The sequence below is a fragment of the Rhinoraja longicauda genome, chromosome 33 (assembly GCF_053455715.1).
Source record: "Rhinoraja longicauda isolate Sanriku21f chromosome 33, sRhiLon1.1, whole genome shotgun sequence".
NCBI classification, from domain to species: Eukaryota; Metazoa; Chordata; class Chondrichthyes; order Rajiformes; family Arhynchobatidae; genus Rhinoraja; species Rhinoraja longicauda.
The window spans coordinates 21715405-21733665 of record NC_135985.1 but is presented as its reverse complement, the minus strand read 5'-3'; the positions used below and the strand labels follow the sequence as shown (position 1 = coordinate 21733665).

The 18261-nt window shown below is 50.2% G+C and overlaps 1 protein-coding gene across 2 annotated transcripts in view; it reads left to right on the top strand.

The window, feature by feature from the left end:
• LOC144609015 (uncharacterized) overlaps positions 1–11984 on the top strand; it is a 14161-nt gene extending 2177 nt beyond the window's left edge. Inside the window, exon 3 of one of the 2 annotated variants that reach the window (XM_078427330.1) lies at positions 11314–11984. In XM_078427330.1, the coding sequence (XP_078283456.1) occupies positions 11314–11791 (478 nt within the window). In that variant the 3' untranslated portion in view covers positions 11792–11984. The remainder of the gene's footprint in view (positions 1–11313) is intronic. The other variant, XM_078427332.1, reaches the window with a different exon arrangement.
• The last annotated feature ends 6277 nt before the right edge of the window (positions 11985–18261 follow it).

The window sequence follows — 18261 nt, the reverse complement described above, 5'->3', positions numbered from 1 at the left end:
TGGCGCAGATGATATTTGTAAATCGCCCGAAGCTTCTGCCTGCGATTATTATCGCCAAAATAGGGTAATCAGGCTGTTTAGTGTTTGGTAGTCGAATGCATTTTTGTGGTTTAGTGGCTGCATATTAAGGGGGTGGCGATGTTTTGATAACTGCCTGTATCTTATAATTGCAGCAGAGATCATATTTAGCTGGCTCTCCGGATAGACTCTACCCCCTCTCTCCCTCTCTCCCTCTCTCTCTCTCTCTCTCCCCCCATCCACCATTCCTTGTAGCAATGCAAGCAGGATAGATTGACATGCAGTGTGGTCGAAGCAGTTAGTGATTTACACCGGTCTCAGAGACTAACAGCGACACCTTACGGGTTGGAACGAGGGGAGAGGGACACAGAGTGCTGGAGTAACTCAGCAGCAACTCTGGAGAAAACAAGGATGTCGGAACCCTTCCTCAGACTGAAAGTAAAGGGGAGGGGACTGGAGGAAAGAAAATGCCGGAACACCAATACCCATCCTTTCTCTCCAGAGATGCTGCCTGTCCCGCTGAGTTACTCCAGCACTCTGTGCCAATCTTCGGTATAAACCACCAACAGCAGTTCCTTCCTACACACGAGAACGAGAGGGCTGGGATTCACCCTAGCCCTGAGAAATGTTGGCAGCCAGACACAAGGAACTGCAGGTGCTGGAGTCCTGAGCAAAATACAAAGTGCTGGAGGAATCCAGCGGATCAGGAAGCATCTGTGTGGGGAAGCTAGACACAAAATGCTGGAGTAACTCAACGAGACAGGCAGAATCTCTGGAGAGAAGGAATGGGTGACGTTTCGGGTCGAGACCCTTCTTCTGAGATGCTGCCTGTCCCGCTGAGTTACATAGAAACATAGAAACATAGAAAATAGGTGCAGGAGTAGGCCATTTGGCCCTTCGAACCTGCACCGTCATTCAATATGATCATGGCTGATCATCCAACTCAGTATCCCGTACCTGCCTTCTTTCCATACCCCCTGATCCCTTTAGCCACAAGGGCCACATCGAACTCCCTCTTAAATATAGCCAATGAACTGGCCTCAACTACCTTCTGTGGCAGAGAATTCCACAGATTCCACAGATTACTCCAGCATTTTGTGTCTATCTTCCGTTTAAACGAGCATCTGCAGTTCCTTCTTACACACAGCATCTGTGTGGGGAATGAACAGGTGACGTTTTGGGTTGGGACCCTTCTTCAGACTCAGCGTAGGGAGAGAACCCCTTGATCCCTTCAGCCATTGAGTCCGAGAGTCATGCAGCATGGAAACAGGCCCCTCGGCCCAACCTGCCCATGCCGACCAAGCTGCCCCTTCTACACTAGTTCCACATGCCCATGTTTGACCCATATCCCTCTCAATCGCTCCTATCCATCTGTTGGCCCAGATGTCTTTCAATTGTTTAGAAAGGAACTGCAGATGTTGAAATATACTGAGGATAGGCACAAAGTGCTGGAGTAACTCAGCGGGTCAGGCAGCATCTCTCGGGAAAATAGAAGGATGAGAGGGGATCTTATCGAAACGTATAAGATTATTAAGGGGTTGGACACGTTAGAGGCAGGAAACATGTTCCCAATGTTGGGGGAGTCCAGAACAAGGGGCCGCAGTTTAAGAATAAGGGGTAGGCCATTTAGAACTGAGGTGAGGAAAAACTTTTTCAGTCAGAGAGTTGTGAATCTGTGGAATTCTCTGCCTCAGAAGGCAATGGAGGCCAATTCTCTGAATGCATTCAAGAGAGAGCTGGATAGAGCTGATAAGGATAGCGGAGTCAGGGGGTATGGGGAGAAGGCAGGAACAGGGTACTGATTGAGAATGATCAGCCATGATCACATTGAATGGCGGTGCTGGCTCGAAGGGCCGAATGGCCTCCTCCTGCACCTATTGTCTATTGTCTATTGTCTATACCAAAATGCAACACCTCACATCTAGCCAAGAGATAGACACAGAGTACTGGAGTAACTCAGCGGCCCAGGCAACAGCCCTGGAGAAAAAGGATGGGGTGACGTTTTGTGTCGGGACCCTTCTTCACGTGTCAGAGTTACATTCCATTTGCCATTCCATGCCTGACGTTTTAAACAGGTTTTCTGAATGGGATATAAACCCAGGGAGAAATTGGATCGTTAAAATGTAATCTGAAAATTATATTAATCATAATTGCTTATTATTTCATGATTGCATTGATATGCTTCGCCACAATGCACAAAGTCACACTGCAAGTGCATACACATAGAGAATACAAACTGCATCGGTGTAATTTTGAAGTGAAGATTAAGATAGAGACCCCCAGATAAAGTTCCCCAGAGGCAGCACTTTAGTGGCGGAACTACCACTGACATCGTATTTATTTTTTTATGTTTTCCAATGATCTTATTGAGGAGGTTGAAGTGGATGTAATGGACACCTGGATTTATTGATAAAACAGTCTTTACATTGTTTAAAGCCTTTTTCAAACAGTTGTTTGTTATGGATATAAGATGATCCCCATTAAACCCAGTGAGGAGTACAAGGGGAACAACGGTTTCATGTGGAATTCGCTACTGCTGGGCATGTGGGGCACATTGCGCGGATGTAGTGGTAGAACACTACACAGTGGCACAGCGGTAGACTTGCTGCCTCATAACGCCAGAGACCCGTGTTCGATCCAGAATACGGGCGCTGTCTGTAAGGTGTTTGTACGTTCTCTCCGTGATCACGTGGGTTTTCTCCGGGTGCTCCGGTTTCCTCCCGCACTCCAAAGACATACAAGCTTGTAGGTTAATTGGCCTATGCAAGTATTTAAATTGTCCCTAGTGCGTGTGGGTTGATGTATGGCGTGATCGTTGGTCAGTGCGGACTCGGTGGGCCAGAGGGCCTGTTTCCACGATGAAGCTCTAAAGTAAAGTCTAGTGGAAAAGAAACAGGCAATGGGAAAAAAACAATAGACCGGCAAATGGGCTGGTTTAGATAAAGTATATAATGAGTCTGATCTGCAGTAAAAACGAACAGGACAGATTACATACATACATACATAGAAATACATAGAAAATAGGTGCAGGAGGCCATTCGGCCCTTTGAGCCAGCACCGCCATTCAATGTGATCATGGCTGATCATTCACAATCAGTGCCCCATTCCTGCCTTCTCCCCATACCCCTTGATTCCGCTAGCCCTTAGAGCTCTATCTAACTTTCTTTTGAATGCATCCTGTGAATCGGCCTCCACTGCCTTCTGAGGCAGAGAATGCCACAAATTCACAACTCTCTGGATGGGATTGGATGGGCCAAATAGACCTCCTGTGCTGTAAACGTCTTATTTCTATTGTCTATCTTCCATCTACTATCAAAATCCCAAATCTAACTCGTTTCTGTTCCAAATAGCCGTGAGTTATTTGGGAAATCGGCTTATGTTTGTGCCTCTGAAAGTCATCACACTCACAGACTGAATTTAACTTGCAGTAACTTTACAATGCAGGCACTGCCTTGTTCTCTACCCTCCCTCCCATACCCCCTAATTTCCCCCTCCCTGACTCTCAATCTGTTGAAGGCTCTCGACCCGAAACGTGACCTACTCCTTTTCTCCAGCGATGCTGCCTGACCCACTGAGCTAACTCCAGCATTTTATGTCTGTCTTCTTTAATCTAGCTGGAGGACAGGAATACTTAAGGTGTGGGGAAAGAGTAGATGGGTGGGGTGGTGTAGTTTATAACACATAGGGGGTGGGGAGAGAGAGGCGACCGATGTAGATTTCATTGAGGTGTTGAAAATTAAGAGCTCCCGAGACAGAGAAAATCAGACGGAACTTAGAATACACTGGAATTTAGAAGGATGAGAGAGGATCTTATCGAAACGTATAAGATTATTAAGGGGTTGGACACGTTAGAGGCAGGAAACATGTTCCCAATGTTGGGGGAGTCCAGAACAAGGGGCCACAGTTTAAGAATAAGGGGTAGGCCATTTAGAACTGAGATGAGGAAAAACTTTTTCAGTCAGAGAGTTGTGAATCTGTGGAATTCTCTGCCTCAGACGGCAGTGGAGGCCAATTCTCTGAATGCATTCAAGAGAGAGCTAGATAGAGCTCTTAAGGATAGCGGAGTCAGGGGGTATGGGGAGAAGGCAGGAATGGGGTACTGATTGAGAATGATCAGCCATGATCACATTGAATGGCGGTGCTGGCTCGAAGGGCCGAATGGCCTCCTCCCGCACCTATTGTCTATTATCTATTGGAACTTTTTCACTTAGCGAATGGGTCAAAAACCATGAGGCGCGAATTTGAAATACTGTTGCAAGGATTAAAAGGTGTGATGGAGAAAGACTATTTTCACACAGACGACGTTGGATGTCTGGAATTCACTGCCGGATAGACTGGTAAAGGCCATAAATCTACAGCACATTTAAAAAGTAGTTGGAGGTGTACACACAGAGTGATGACCCGACCCGCAGGGCTCTGGCCCAGTGCAGGCGGATGCGACTACATCAGGGACCTCTTGTTCAACTAGAGTATAAGAAAATAACTGCAGATGCTGGCACAAATCGAAGGTGTTTTTTTTTTAGATCGACACAAAAAGCTGGAGTAACTCAGCGGGACGTGAAGAAGTGTCTCGGCCCGAAACATCACCCATTCCTTCTCTCCAGAGATGCTGCCTGTCCCGCTGTGTTACTCCAGCATTTTGTGTCTATCTCCGGTTTAAAGCAGCACCTGCAGTTCCTTCCTGCACATCTTGTTCAACTAGCGTGCACATCATTGGCCGAATGGCTTGCTTCTCTGGTGTAAATTTTACTTGATTCCATAATTCTGAGGCGTCAGCATTCTGACTAACCCATCATTTCTCTTTTATTTTCAAAGAAAACATTTCTACTTTTTTTTTATTGTCATTCCTTGGCAACTTATCACCGGCTTTCTCTATGACTAACTTTCCCCCTGATCCCCTCCCTCCTCCTCCACCCCCCATCCCCCCCCCCACCCCATCCACTCTCTTTCCCGTTCCCCTCCTCCCTCCCCCTCCCCCTCTATCTCTCTCCCCTTCCCCCACATCTGCCCACTCCCCTTTCCCCGCTCCCCTCCCTCACTCTCCCCTTTCCCCCCCACCCACCCTCCATCTATCTCCCCACCCCCTTTCTCCCTTTTCTCCCCTCCCTCACCCCCTCTCCCTCCCCTCCCCCTCCCCCCTCCTCTCTAACCCCATCCTTCTCCCCTCCTCTCCCACGCTCTCCCCCCCCCCCCCCTCCCCCCCACCCCAACTCTTGTCACTTTGTCACCAGCAAGAAGTCCTGATGAGAATAAGATTGGGACAATCACCTCCGCTCTTTGCATTATAATTATCCTTAAAGTGTTGGCAAGGCAATAGGATTCACAGTGTATTTGTCGTTCTCTTTTCGCCAGCTTTGCTTTAATACTAAACTGAAGATAATTGGGAAAGGCAAGTGGATTTTTCATGCAGGGTTTCTTTGAGTAGAGCTGTAGTGACTGAAAGGCTGGTGGTGGAAACGGATTGAATAGGGACTTTCAGCGAGGAATGGGAAATGTAATTGAAAGGAATGATCCGCAGAGTTTTAGCAAAAGAGCAGAGCAAGAGGGGCTAATTGAACTCTTTCATGGTGCTGGCACGGGTACAATAAGCTGAATGGCTACTTCCTGCCTTTTTGCTCCAATTGTACGAACTTTGAGAGGAGCTGGTGGGATATTGAATCCGTGACTGTGAAGAGCTGGCAAAAGCAATGAGGCCGGCTGCACAAGGGACCACAGATGCTGGAGACTTGTGCAAGAAATGAACTCAGTCGGACCAAACAAAATAACATCAAAAGAATGACTGTCATAAACTCCATGCCTTTCACAAAGGTAAAAAAGAATGATTGGCATTGTAAGCATAAACGCATTATATGTGCAGGAAGGAACTGCAGATGCTGGTTTATACCGAAGATGGACACAAAATGTTGAAGTCACTCTGCGGGACGGGCAGCATCTCTGGATAGAAGAACGGTCTGGACCCATTCCTTCTATCCAGAGATGCTACCTGTCCTGCTGAGTTACTCCAGCATTTTGTGTCTTTCTAGTATGCATTGTATGACTGGTGACCCTTTAGTTTAGTTTAGAGATACAGCACGGAAACAGGCCCTTCGGCCCACCGGGTCCGCACCGACCAGCGATCCCCGCACATTAACGCTATCCGACACACTAGGGACAATTTACAAACACACCACGCCAATCAACCTACAAACCTGCACGTCTTTGGAATGCGGGAAGAAACCGAAGATCTCGGAGAAAACCCATGCAGGTCACGGGGAGAACGTACAAACTTTGTACAGACGGCGCCCGTAGTCGGGATCGAACCCGGGTTTCCGGCGCTGAAATCGCTGTAAGGCGGCAACTCTACCGCTGCGCCACCGTGACCGCCCGTGCTCTTCAGACTGGAATTTTATTCTTGAGTCTGAAGAAGGGTCCCGACCCGAAACGTCACCTCCCCATATTCTCCAGAGATGCTGCCTGACCTGCTTGAGTTTAGACTTTCATTTCTAGACCTTAGAGGTTCAGCGCGGAAACAGGCCCTCCAGCTGACCAAGTCCACACCGACCAGCAACATGCTCGCACAATCCTACACACGAGAGACAACTTGCAATGTTTTACTGAAGCCAATTAACCCACAAACATGTACGTCTTTGGAGTGTGGGAGGAAACCAGAGCATCCGGAGAAAACCCACTTGGTCACAGGGAGAACGTACAAATTCCGTACAGACGGCGCCCGTAGTCGGGATCGAACCCGGGTATCTGGCCCTGTAAAGCAGTAACTCTACCGCTGCATCACTAAGCTGTCCTAAAGTTACTCCAGCACTTTGAATCTTTTTGTTTGTAAAGCAGCATCAGCAGTTCTTGCATCTGCCTGTTTAGTTTTGTTCCTCTTTTAATAAAGTGTCCATTTGGTGTCAAGGAGGGATGTAAGGGAGAGGTGATGGAGGATAATACCAGTGTAGAGAATGACGTCCCATTTGTTAACCTGTTCCCTTGCAAAAACGTTCCTTAAATATTAATGCTATTGAAGAAACTCTCACCTGACCTGGACCTGGCACGGTGGCGCAGCGGTGGAGTTGCTGCCTTACAGCACCCGAGACCCGAGTTCGATCCTAACAACGGGTGCTGTCTGTGCGGAGTTTGGACGTTTCCCCTGTGACCATGTGGGTTTTCTCGGGTGCTGTTTGTACGGTAATTGGCTTGGTATAAATGTAAATTGTCCCTAATGTGTGTAGGATTGTGTGGTGTGTGGGGATCACTAGTCGGCGTGGTCTCGGTGGGCCGAAGGGCCTGTTTCCGTGCTGTATCTACCGTAAACTAAACTAAACCCACTGAGTTCCTCCAGCAGTTTTGTTTTCCTTTGATCTAATACAAAAAAAATATGTTTCCAAGCAAAATGTGTGGAAATGTTCGACATATATATGATTTGATGGTCTCCATCTTTGTTACATTAGAAAACAAAGCTGGCTGTTCTGTGGTTCAATGATAACAGGCACAATAACTGGATTTAAGTTATGAGGTGATCAAGGGGAAAGAATAAACTGGGTAATTTAAGCAGGTAACATCTGATAATCATTTAATTTAATAACAGTTGCTGTTGGTTGATACCTCTAGTTTCCCTCTCCACTGACTGTCAGTCTCAACCCGAAACGGCATCTATTCCTTCTCCCCAGAGATGCTGCCTGTCCCGCTGAGTTACTCCAGCATTTTGTGTCTATCTTCGGTGTAAACAGGCATCTGCTGTTGCTTCCCACACTGACAATGTCGGTGCGTGGCCACTAGAAGATCAGATGGAATCCCTTGTTTGTGAAGGCTCCACTAAAAGGAATTGCCAAGGCAATGAATATTTTTCATTGTCAGTGGCAAGCTTTGAGATGCAGGGGTGCTGTGAAAGGCATTATCTAATGGCGACTAGTTTCCTTTCCTTTCCTTACCGCGGGATAGAACTTTTAGCCGCACACAGCTCCATGTTAATCTGGTCCCGAGATCTATGTACTGACCCAGTGCACCCAATTCAATATCCATTCCACTTCTTCTTCTTTTGTGTCCATCTTCTATGTTTCAAACGTTGACATCACTGTCATCGTCCGTCCTGAAAAGGACGCAAGACGCAGGAAAATACCAGAATTACAATCAAGAGGAGTCCCAACCTGACACGTCACCTAAGGTTGCCAACTGTCCCGTATTAGTCGGGACATCCCGTATTTTGGGCTAAATTGGTTTGTCCCGTACGGGACCACCCTTGTCCCGTATTAGGCCCAGGGGGCACTGTAGGCCCGGACCCTGTAGGCTCGGACGCTGTAGGCCCAGACACTGTAGGCCCGGACGCTGTAGGCCCGGACGCTGTAGGCCCGGACGCTGTAGGCCCGGACGCTGTAGGCCCAGACGCTGTAGGCCCGGACGCTGTAGGCCCGGACGCTGTAGGCCCGGACACTGTAGGCCGGGACGCTGTGGGCCCGGACGCTGTAGGCCCGGACGCTGTAGGCCCGGACGCTGTAGGCCCGGACGCTGTAGGTACGGACAGTATAGGTCCGGACAGTATAGGTCCGGACAGTATAGGTCCGGACAGTATAGGTCCAGACAGTGTAGGCCCGGGGGCTGCTGTAGGTCCGGACAGTATAGGTCTGGACAGTATAGGTCCGGACAGTGTAGGCCCAGGGGCTGCTGTAGGTCCGGACAGTGTAGGTGCCGCCTAACAGAGGTTGCGTAACAACCCGCCTCCCAGCCTGGGCAGCCACCATTGGTGGAGCGGGAGCACGTGGCCGCTGGCTGGGTGAGGTCACGTGGGGCGCGGGGCGGTGACGTCACCTTGTCCCTTACTTGGGAGTGAGATAGTTGGCAATCCTAACCTCACCTGTCCTTGTTCTCCAGAGATGCTGTCTGACCCACTGAGTTACACCAGCATTTTATGTCCTTTTCTTTAAATGGTTAAGATTCAGTTTTGCCACTGATTGATTGAAAGATGCAGCATGGAAACAGGCCCTTCGGCCCACTGAGTCCACGCCAGCCCTCGATCACCCGTTCACACTAGTTCTTTGTTACCCCACTTTCTTACACGCTGGTAAAGTTGCACAGAGGGCCAATTAACCTACAAGCCGGCATGTCTGGCCAGGATGTGGCAGGAAACCAGAGTCACGTGGAAGAAACCCATGAGGTCACAGGAAGAACGCTGAAACGCGACACAGGCAGCACCCGGGGTCGGGATGGAACCTGGGTCTCTGGCGCTGTGAGGCAGCAGCTCTACCCGCTGTGCCACCGAACTACGACAATATCACAGAATGGAGGACAGACTCAAGGAGCTGAAAGACCTCCTCCACCTCTGATATTTATTTCACAAAATGCTGGGGTAACTCAACGAGTCAGGCAGCATCTCAGGAGAGAAGGAATGGGTGACGTTTCAGGTCGAGACCCTTCTTCAGACCCCTCCACCTCTGCCTTCTCTCGTGGAACATGGGAAGCACCATCAATGTGGCAATGTTTTTGTTGCCTGGAGCTTTTCTCTTTACGAATGTACATTTTTTAGTCTTTACATTTTCAGTCATGCCAGTTGGCATTGAGAGTGTCTTCAACAGCATCCGTGTTTAACGCAAGTTTTTGTTAGAGAACAGGTTTACAAACAGAACATCATTTCCAACAATGGTATTCTCGTTAAGCCATACATCCCACCTGCGTTCCCCCCTCATCTGCTGGATTCCTCCTTGCTAATAGATGGACGCTTTAACAAAAAAGAGGAACAAAAAATAATAATAAACAATAAAATAATGCATACCTGCTGACAACGCCAATCATCCCCTCTGCCTTTGTGATCGGCACAGAGTTTATGTTAGAAGTTCTTTTCAATTTGTTCCTATTCAGGAAGCTTTTCTTCCCTTTTGTGTCGTTTCCAAGGCTGAAATAACTTTTAAAAAATCAACCTTTTATATGCGAAGGTAGACACAAAATGCTGGAGTAACTCAGCGGGACAGGCAGCACCTCTGGACAGAAGGAATGGGTGACGTTTCGGGTTGAGACCCGTCTTCGGACGGAAAGTCACGGGGAAGGGAAACGAGAGATATTGACGATGATGTCAAGAGATATAGAATAAATGAGTGAAAGACATGCAAAAAACGTAACGATGATAAAGGATGCAAAAAAGTAACAATGATAAAAGTATGTGTCGATCTTCAGTTTAAACCAGCATCTGCAGTTCCTTCCTAACCTTTTTGGATGCTTCAGGTGGGCTCCCCGATTTAATATGCAATATCTTCGTAAATATTCCCAGAGAGTCACTGAGTTGGAATAACCCACCATTCCTTTGATCTCCCCAGCCCCACCACCCTGTCAGATCTCTGTGCTACACCAGTGGTGTCCCCTAGACCATCCCTGGATTCAATGACACCATCATTGCCTTCAACATCCATCACTCTTCCCCTCTGGAATTCTAGTCTTAAATCTCCCTGCTTCTACTTCTTTTTGTGTCTTTCCTTAAAGATTGATTAGTAGGACTAGTTGTTACAATCCAATTGACTGGTGTTGTTCTCGGGGGTGACCACTAGGTGCTGTTGCTACCATTCAGACACATCTTCAGTTGTGTACCTCAACGTCACTGGGTGTTTCGGCCTTTCATCACAAGACCCCCTCAGTCGAGGCAGGCCCCCCGCAGGGTGATCAGACCTGGGTGTGTGTCTTATGGTTAGCCTCTAGATGGTCACGTGGCAGCCCAGACAGCATCTTTTCTTTTCAGCCACAGCCAGTGACTGCTCCGTTCGGCGGCATTTGCAAGTTCTTTGATTGCCCTCCTTTGGGCCTGCCCTCTGACTCCAACTTCCCTCAGGAGCCTTGCAGTGGAACTGGCTACAAAGCCCCTGCACCCCACCTCCATTGGACGCACTCTTACACGATCTTATATGACCTTATAGATTCATATAGCATAGAAACAGGCCCTCTACCCTGACTCATCCATGCCGACCAAGATGCTCCATCTACGCTAGTTCCACCTGCTTGCATTTGGCCTCAGATTGAAGAAGGGTCTCGACTCGAAACGTTACCCATTCCTTCTTTCCAGAGATGCTGCCTGACCCGCTGAGTTACTCCAGCATTTTGTGTCTACCTTCGATTTGAACCAGCACCTGCAGTTTTTTTCCTATTTATTGATTGATTGATTTTTTGATTCATTTACTGATTTATTTCTTTATTTATTTGTCTATTTATTTATTTATTTATTTACTGATTTATTTAGTGGTTTATTTACTGATTAAATAATTAATTCATTCATTCATTCATTGATTTATTGATTGATTGATTTATTGATTTATTTGATTTGTTTCGATTGATTGAAAGATATTGCATGGAACAGTCCCTTCGCCCCACTGAAACCACACTGACCATCGATCACCCGTTCACACTAGTTCACGGGCATGCCTTCTCCATCAGATCGTCACAGAGACACCACGACACGTACGTGCTCCTCAAGTCACGGCGCCCCTTTGCCGTGCAAGCCCACGAGCTGCTCTGTATAACACCGGCTGACACTTCCAAGGCCGCCTGGCTCAAGACGAGATGGAGAGACCAGTGGAAGTCAGCGGAACCATCTAGGCTACACCGGTCCAGCGGTGAACCCACGGACATCCCTGGCCAGGACCTGCCCCGAGAGCAGTGGATAACCCTCGACCGCTTGAGGACAGGCGTTGGGGCGCTATGGAGTGGCGATGAAGAGGTGGGGTCTCGTGGACAGTGCCCTCTGCGAGTGTGGGGACCCAACACAGACGGTGGAGCACATAGTCACCAGTTGCCCCAAATACCGCCCACCGAATGGTGAACGAGTTCTGATTGACCTGGACGATGACACGTTGGCCTGGCTCGCCTCAACGGAGCTGCAGGTCTAAAAGACACACGACAGAAGAAGATGAAGTGTCATGCCATTTTCTCATCCGCTCCCTACACATTAGGAAGAGAGACACAAAGTGGCGGAGTAACTCAGCGGGCCAGGCAGCATCTCTGGAGAAAAAGGGATTGGATCGGAATTCTTCTTTAGACTGAAAGTAGAGGGAGGGGGGGGGGGGGGGAACTGGAAGGAAGAAAAGGCCGGAACAAATCAGGGTCGGCAACAGGTGGCCATAATGGCCCTTCGTCGGCCGGGGACGTCTGCAGATCCTTCCTACATATCAGAGGCAATTTACAGAGGCCAATCAACCCACAATCCCGCGTGTCTTTGGGAGATGGGAGGGAACTGGAGCACCTGAAGGAAACCCACGCAGTCACGGGGAGACAGCGCCCAAGGTCAGGATCAAACCCGGGTCTCCGGCACTGTGAGGTAGCAGCTCTACTTGCTGCACCACTGTGCCGTCCAACCCCCTCCAATTAATCCTCCACCACACCCATTAAAATGATCACCTTAGTGCATCTCTCTGACTAAATGTTGGTGTAAAATTATGTTTAGACTTGTGTCAAATCTAAGCTGACACCGACCGGTACAATATGGAATAGGAGCTACCTGTTACATGGGCAGTCATTCAGTGTGGCCCCTTCTGGATGTTAAAGGTTCTTTGGCACAATTTCAAAGACATTTATCCTTGGTATCCTCAAGCTAGACAAACTAGCTAAGCTTTCCATTAAATTCCTGGCCATTATTACTAATATTAGCTTTTTATTCCACAATCAGTTTGATTCGTTCTATTTAACCTCCCCAGATGTCACAATGTTAAACGCACACCTCTGGATTATCAGTCCGGGTGTTAGTAGTCTAGTGATTCAGCTGCTGTGAGATGGACACAGAATGCTGGAGTAACTCAGCGGGTCAGGCAGCATCTCTGGAGAGAAGGAATGGGTGATGTTTCGGGTCTCGACCTGAAACGTCACCCATTCCTTCTCTCCCAAGATGCTGCCTGACCCCGCTGAGTTACTCCAGCATTCTGTGTCCACCTTCCCTCTATTTATCCTACCCAAGCAGGTCATGATGTTGCATCAACCTTCTTAGCTGTTGTGTTGTCTGCAAATGGCTGGGAATTTGACGAAGGTCTGAACAGACTTTGCTGCAGAGCAAAAATATCGTTTAGTGTGAGCCGTTGCAAAGCAGAGGTCCCAGTTTTGCAGATTGCCAAAATACACAGAGAATGACGTGCTCACCATAATTCACATCTGCAGAGATCAATCCCAGCCTTCGTTCCTCCAAGAAAGGGAATTGGTGAAGTGCCTTTAGTGGGACATTCTGGGAGGTCTATGGAGCTTCCAGCTACGTGCAGGGATGTTACAATGAGCTGGAGAACTTGCCCCTTGCAAACGTAAAAGACCACGGCACTGATTGCCTTCAGTTTAGCTTAGTTTAAAGATACAGCACGAAAACAGGCCCTTCAGCCCACCGAGTCCGCGCCGACCAGCGATCCCCACACACTAACACTATCTTACACACACACTAGGGACAAACAACTTCCAACTTTACCAAAGCCAATTAGCCTACAAACCTGTACGTCTTTGGAGTGTTGGAGGAACCCACGCAGGTCACGGGGAGAATGTACACAGACAGCACCCATAGTCAGGATCGAACTCGGGTCTCTAGCGCTGTAAGACAGCAACTCTACTGCTGTGCCACCGTGCCAGGCTTCTCACATTATAAAGTCAAAATCACTTCAGAGGTACTTAATTTGTTGTAACCGACCTTGGGACATCAAGGCCCAAGAGCGTTTAATTGCCAGGGATAATTTTCGCACCAACTAACAACTGATTGAAAGATGCAGTGTGGAAACAGGCCCTTCGGCCCACTGACCCCAGGTCGACCATCAATCACCCAATCACACTCGTTCCAGGCTATCCCACTTTTGTACCCACTCCCTGCACACTGGGGGCGATGTACAGAGGGCCAATTAACCTACAAACCCCACACGCCCTTGAGATGTGGGAGGAAACCGGAGCACCCGGAGTCTGCAAACATTAGTGAGAACGTGCAAACTCCACACAGGCAGCGGCTAAGGCCAGGATCGACCCCGGCAGCAACACGACCAGCGGCAAACGGAAGGCAGATTTCCCTCTTGAACAGATATGGGTGAACCGTGAGGCAACGGCTCTACCCGCTGCACCACTGTGCCAATGCCGGACTGAACTAAATGTTAAATGCATTCCAAGGAGGGGTAATGCACACAACCACTAACACTGCAACCCCCCCCAAAACCACCGCCCCCCCCAAACCACGGCCCCCCCAAACCACCGCCCCCCCCAAACCACCGCCCCCCCCCAACCACCGCCCCCCCCCAAACCACCGCCCCCCCAACCACTGCCCCCCCAAACCACTGCCCCCCCAAACCACTGCCCCCCCAAACCACCGCCCCCCCAAACCACCGCCACCCCCCCAAACCACCACCCCCCCAAACCACCGCCCCCCCAAACCTCCACCCCCCCCAAACCACCGCCCCCCCAAACCACCGCCCCACCAAACCACCGCCCCCCCCAAACCACCGCCCCCCCAAACCACCGCCCCACCAAACCACCGCCCCACCAAACCACCGCCCCCCCCAACCACTGCCCCCCCAACCACTGCCCCCCCAAACCTCCACCGCCCCCAAACCACCGCCCCACCAAACCACCGCCCCACCAAACCACCGCCCCACCAAACCACCGCCCCCCCCAAACACTGCCCCCCCAACCACCGCCCCCCCAAACCACCGCCCCACCAAACCACCGCCCCCCCCAACCACCGCCCCCCCAAACCACCGCCCCCCCAAACCACCGCCCCCCCAAACCACCGCCCCACCAAACCACCCCCCCAACCACTGCCCCCCAACCACTGCCCCCCCAAACCTCCACCCCCCCAAACCACAGCCCCCCCAAACCACCGCCCCCCCAAACCCCCCCTAAACCACCGCCCCCCCAAACCACCGCCCCCCCTTAACCACCGCCCCCCCCAGACCACCGCCCCCCCCAAACCACCGCCCCCCCAAACCAACGCCCCCCCCCAAACCACCGGCCACCCCTAACCACCGCCCTCCCAAACCACCTCCCCCCCAAACCACCACCCCCCCAAACCAACCCCCCCCCCAAACCACCGCCCCGCCCCAAACCACCGCCCCCCCAAACCCCCCCTAAACCACCGCCCCCCCAGACCACCGCCCCCCCCAGACCACCGCCCCCCCCAGACCACCGCCCCCCCCAAACCACCGCCCCCCCAAACCAACGCCCCCCCAAACCACCGCCCCCCCAAACCACCGCCCACCCCAAACCAACGCCCCCCCCAAACCACCGCCCCCCCAAACCACCACCCCCCCAAACCACCACCCCCCCAAACCTCCACCCCCCCCCAAACCACCGCCCCCCCCCCAAACCACCGCCCCCCCAAACCCCTCTCCTCCACCACCACACCTTCTCCTCGTTGGTAATACACCAGGACAAATAGAACTGGCATTTCCCAAAGTGCTGGGCCATGTAGAAGTCTGATACCAGTGTTGGCACAGTGCAAACGGATGCCTGGCCAAGTGCCAGCACCAACTGTTTGATCTCTCCTTGATCTAGTGCCACCTTTATTTGTGCTCCACACCTTCACAAATGGGTTTGTAAGGTTGCAGGGCTGCAATGGTGTCGACGTTGTAACTTCAGCTCAGCCTTTCAAGGAAGACAAAGCCACCCGGAACTCCCCCTCTCCCTGCTTTCCCAAGCCCAGCTGTAAGGCCCATACTCCTGCATCACAGTCGACTTATTTATCTCGTTTAGTTTGGTTTAGAGATACGGCTCAGAGACAGGCCCTTCGGCCCACCGAGTCCGCACCGACCAGCGATCAACGTACACGAGCACCATCCTACACCCACTAGGGGCAATTTACAATTCTACCAAAGACCCTGTACGTCTTTGGAGAGCGAGAGGAAACCGGAGCACCCGGAGGAAACCTACACTGTCACAGGGAGAACGTACAAACTCCGTACAGACAGCACACTTGGTCAGGATCGAACCCGGGTTTCCAGCGCTGTAAGACAGCAACTCGACCACTGCGCCACCGTGCCGCCCAATACCGTGTCGATAGTGGAAGCACAAGCAACTCCACTTGCTGAAGTCTTGTGTAAATTCTGTCACCACAGCCAGTTATTCAATTAAATGTGCAGGAAAGAACTGCAGATGCCGGTTTAAATGCTGGAGTAACTCAGCGGGACAGGCAGCATCTCTGAGGAGAAGGAACGGGTGACGTTTCAGGTCGAGACCCTTCTTCAGACATTCAATTAAATGTACATCTGTACGTTCTCCCTGTGACCACGTGGGTTTACTCCGGTCTCCTCCCACATTCCCAAAGACGTACAGGTTTGTAGGCTAATTGGCTTCAGTGATGTACGTTTGTCATTAAAAATAAAAAAAATGCTGATGTAACTCAATAGGTCAGGCAGCATCTGTAGAAGAAATAGACTTGAACCAAAACATTGCTTGTTCATTCTTTCTACAGATTCTGCCTGACCCATTGAGTAACTGCAACACTTTTTGTTTCATCTGAGCATAGTGTTGTGTTGAAGTCAGTGATTTAAGCCTCGTGCGATCAGTTCCAGTGAGCCGCAGTTATCTGGGACAAGTCGGTCAAACCTTGATGCCCCAATGCTGGAGTCACCTCTCGACAGGTGGGACTAGACACAAAATGCTGGAGTAACTCAGCAGGCTAGGTAGCATCGCTGGAGAAAATTAATAGGTGACGTTTCGGGTCCTGACCCGAATCGTCACCTATTCCTTCTCTCCAGAGATGATGCCTGACCTGCTGAGTTACTCCAGCATTTTGTGTTTATCTTTGGCATAAAGTAGCATCTGCAGTTCCTTCCTAAACATCTTGACAGGCGGGACTTGTGCCTGGTCAACGTGCACTTTTGGCTTTTTTTTTTAGATTTAGAGATACATCGCGGAAACAGGCCCTTCGGCCCACCGCGTCCGCGCCGCCCAGTGATCCCCGCACATTAACACTATCCTACACACACTAGGGACGATTTTTACATATTACCAGTCAATTAACCTACATACCTGCACGTCTTTGGAGTGTGGGAGGAAACCGAAGATCTCGGAGAAAACCCACGCAGGTCACGGGGGGAACGTACAAACTCCGTACAGACGGCGCCCGTAGTCAGGATCGAACCTGAGTCTCCGGCGCTGCTTTCGCTGTAAGGCAGCAACTCTACCGCTGCGCCACCGTGCCGCTTCAGAGATACAGGCCGCCCAAGTCTGTGCCAATCACCCCATGCACTATCCTGTACACACTAGGAACGATTTACAATCTTACCAAAGCCAATTAACCGACAAACCCGTACGTCTTCGGGGTGCGTGAGGAAACTGGGGCACCCGGAGAAAGCCCACGCGGTCACGGGGAGAACGTACAAACTGCATTCAGGCAACACCTGCAGTCAGGATGGAACCGGGGTCTCTGGCGCTATAAGGCAGCAACTCTACTGCTGTGCTACTGTGCCAGCCCCTTGGGTCAACAACTTGGAAGATTCTTGACTGGGTCAGAACCTTCAGGAAAAAGAGGAATAAAGAGTTGGGGACAAGCTACAAATGTTTTTTTTTTCATATTTAATCAGCCACTCGAGCAGCGAAATGCTTGCTAGAAAAAATAATAAACGTAGCTCTGTCCCGACAGAATGCCACACCAACCCTTCAAAGAACTTTTGTGGGAGAGCAACTCTCTCCACTGAATGCTTATGACTCAGGGAGTTGTCATGTCCTCTTAAAATATTTACGCCCACATTTCCAATTTTCTTTAATCTGGTTTGGAACCACATTAAATATATCCAGAGCTCATATCAATATGTGAGGTTCCTGGAAAAAATCTCGGGGAAATGCTCGTGCTTTCTGCAACATAGTATGAAAATAAAACCACACTGCGATGTTAAACGTTTTCAAACAGATAAGGGATTGTGAGGTTAGATGCTTAGAGGTTGCTTCCCTTGAAATGAATCCAGAACTAAGGGACGGCCTTAACTAAAATAAGGAGGATGTTCCATACTGTGTAGGAAGGAACTGCAGACGCTGGCTTGCAGCGAAGATCGACACAAAACTCTGGAGTAACTCAGCGGGTCAGGCAGCATCTCTGGAGAGAAGGAATGGGCGATGTTTCGGGTCGAGACCCTTCCTCAGACTCAGATTCAGATTCATGATGTTCTATACTCTCAGTGGCGCAGTGTAGAGTTGCGGCCTTGCGGCGCCAGAGACACGGGTTCGATCCTGGCCACAGGTGTACGGAGTTTGTACGTTTCCCTGTAACAGCGGTGGGTATCCTCCGGGAGCTCTGGTTTCCTCACACATTCCAAAGACGTACAGGTTTGGTTAATTGGCATCTGC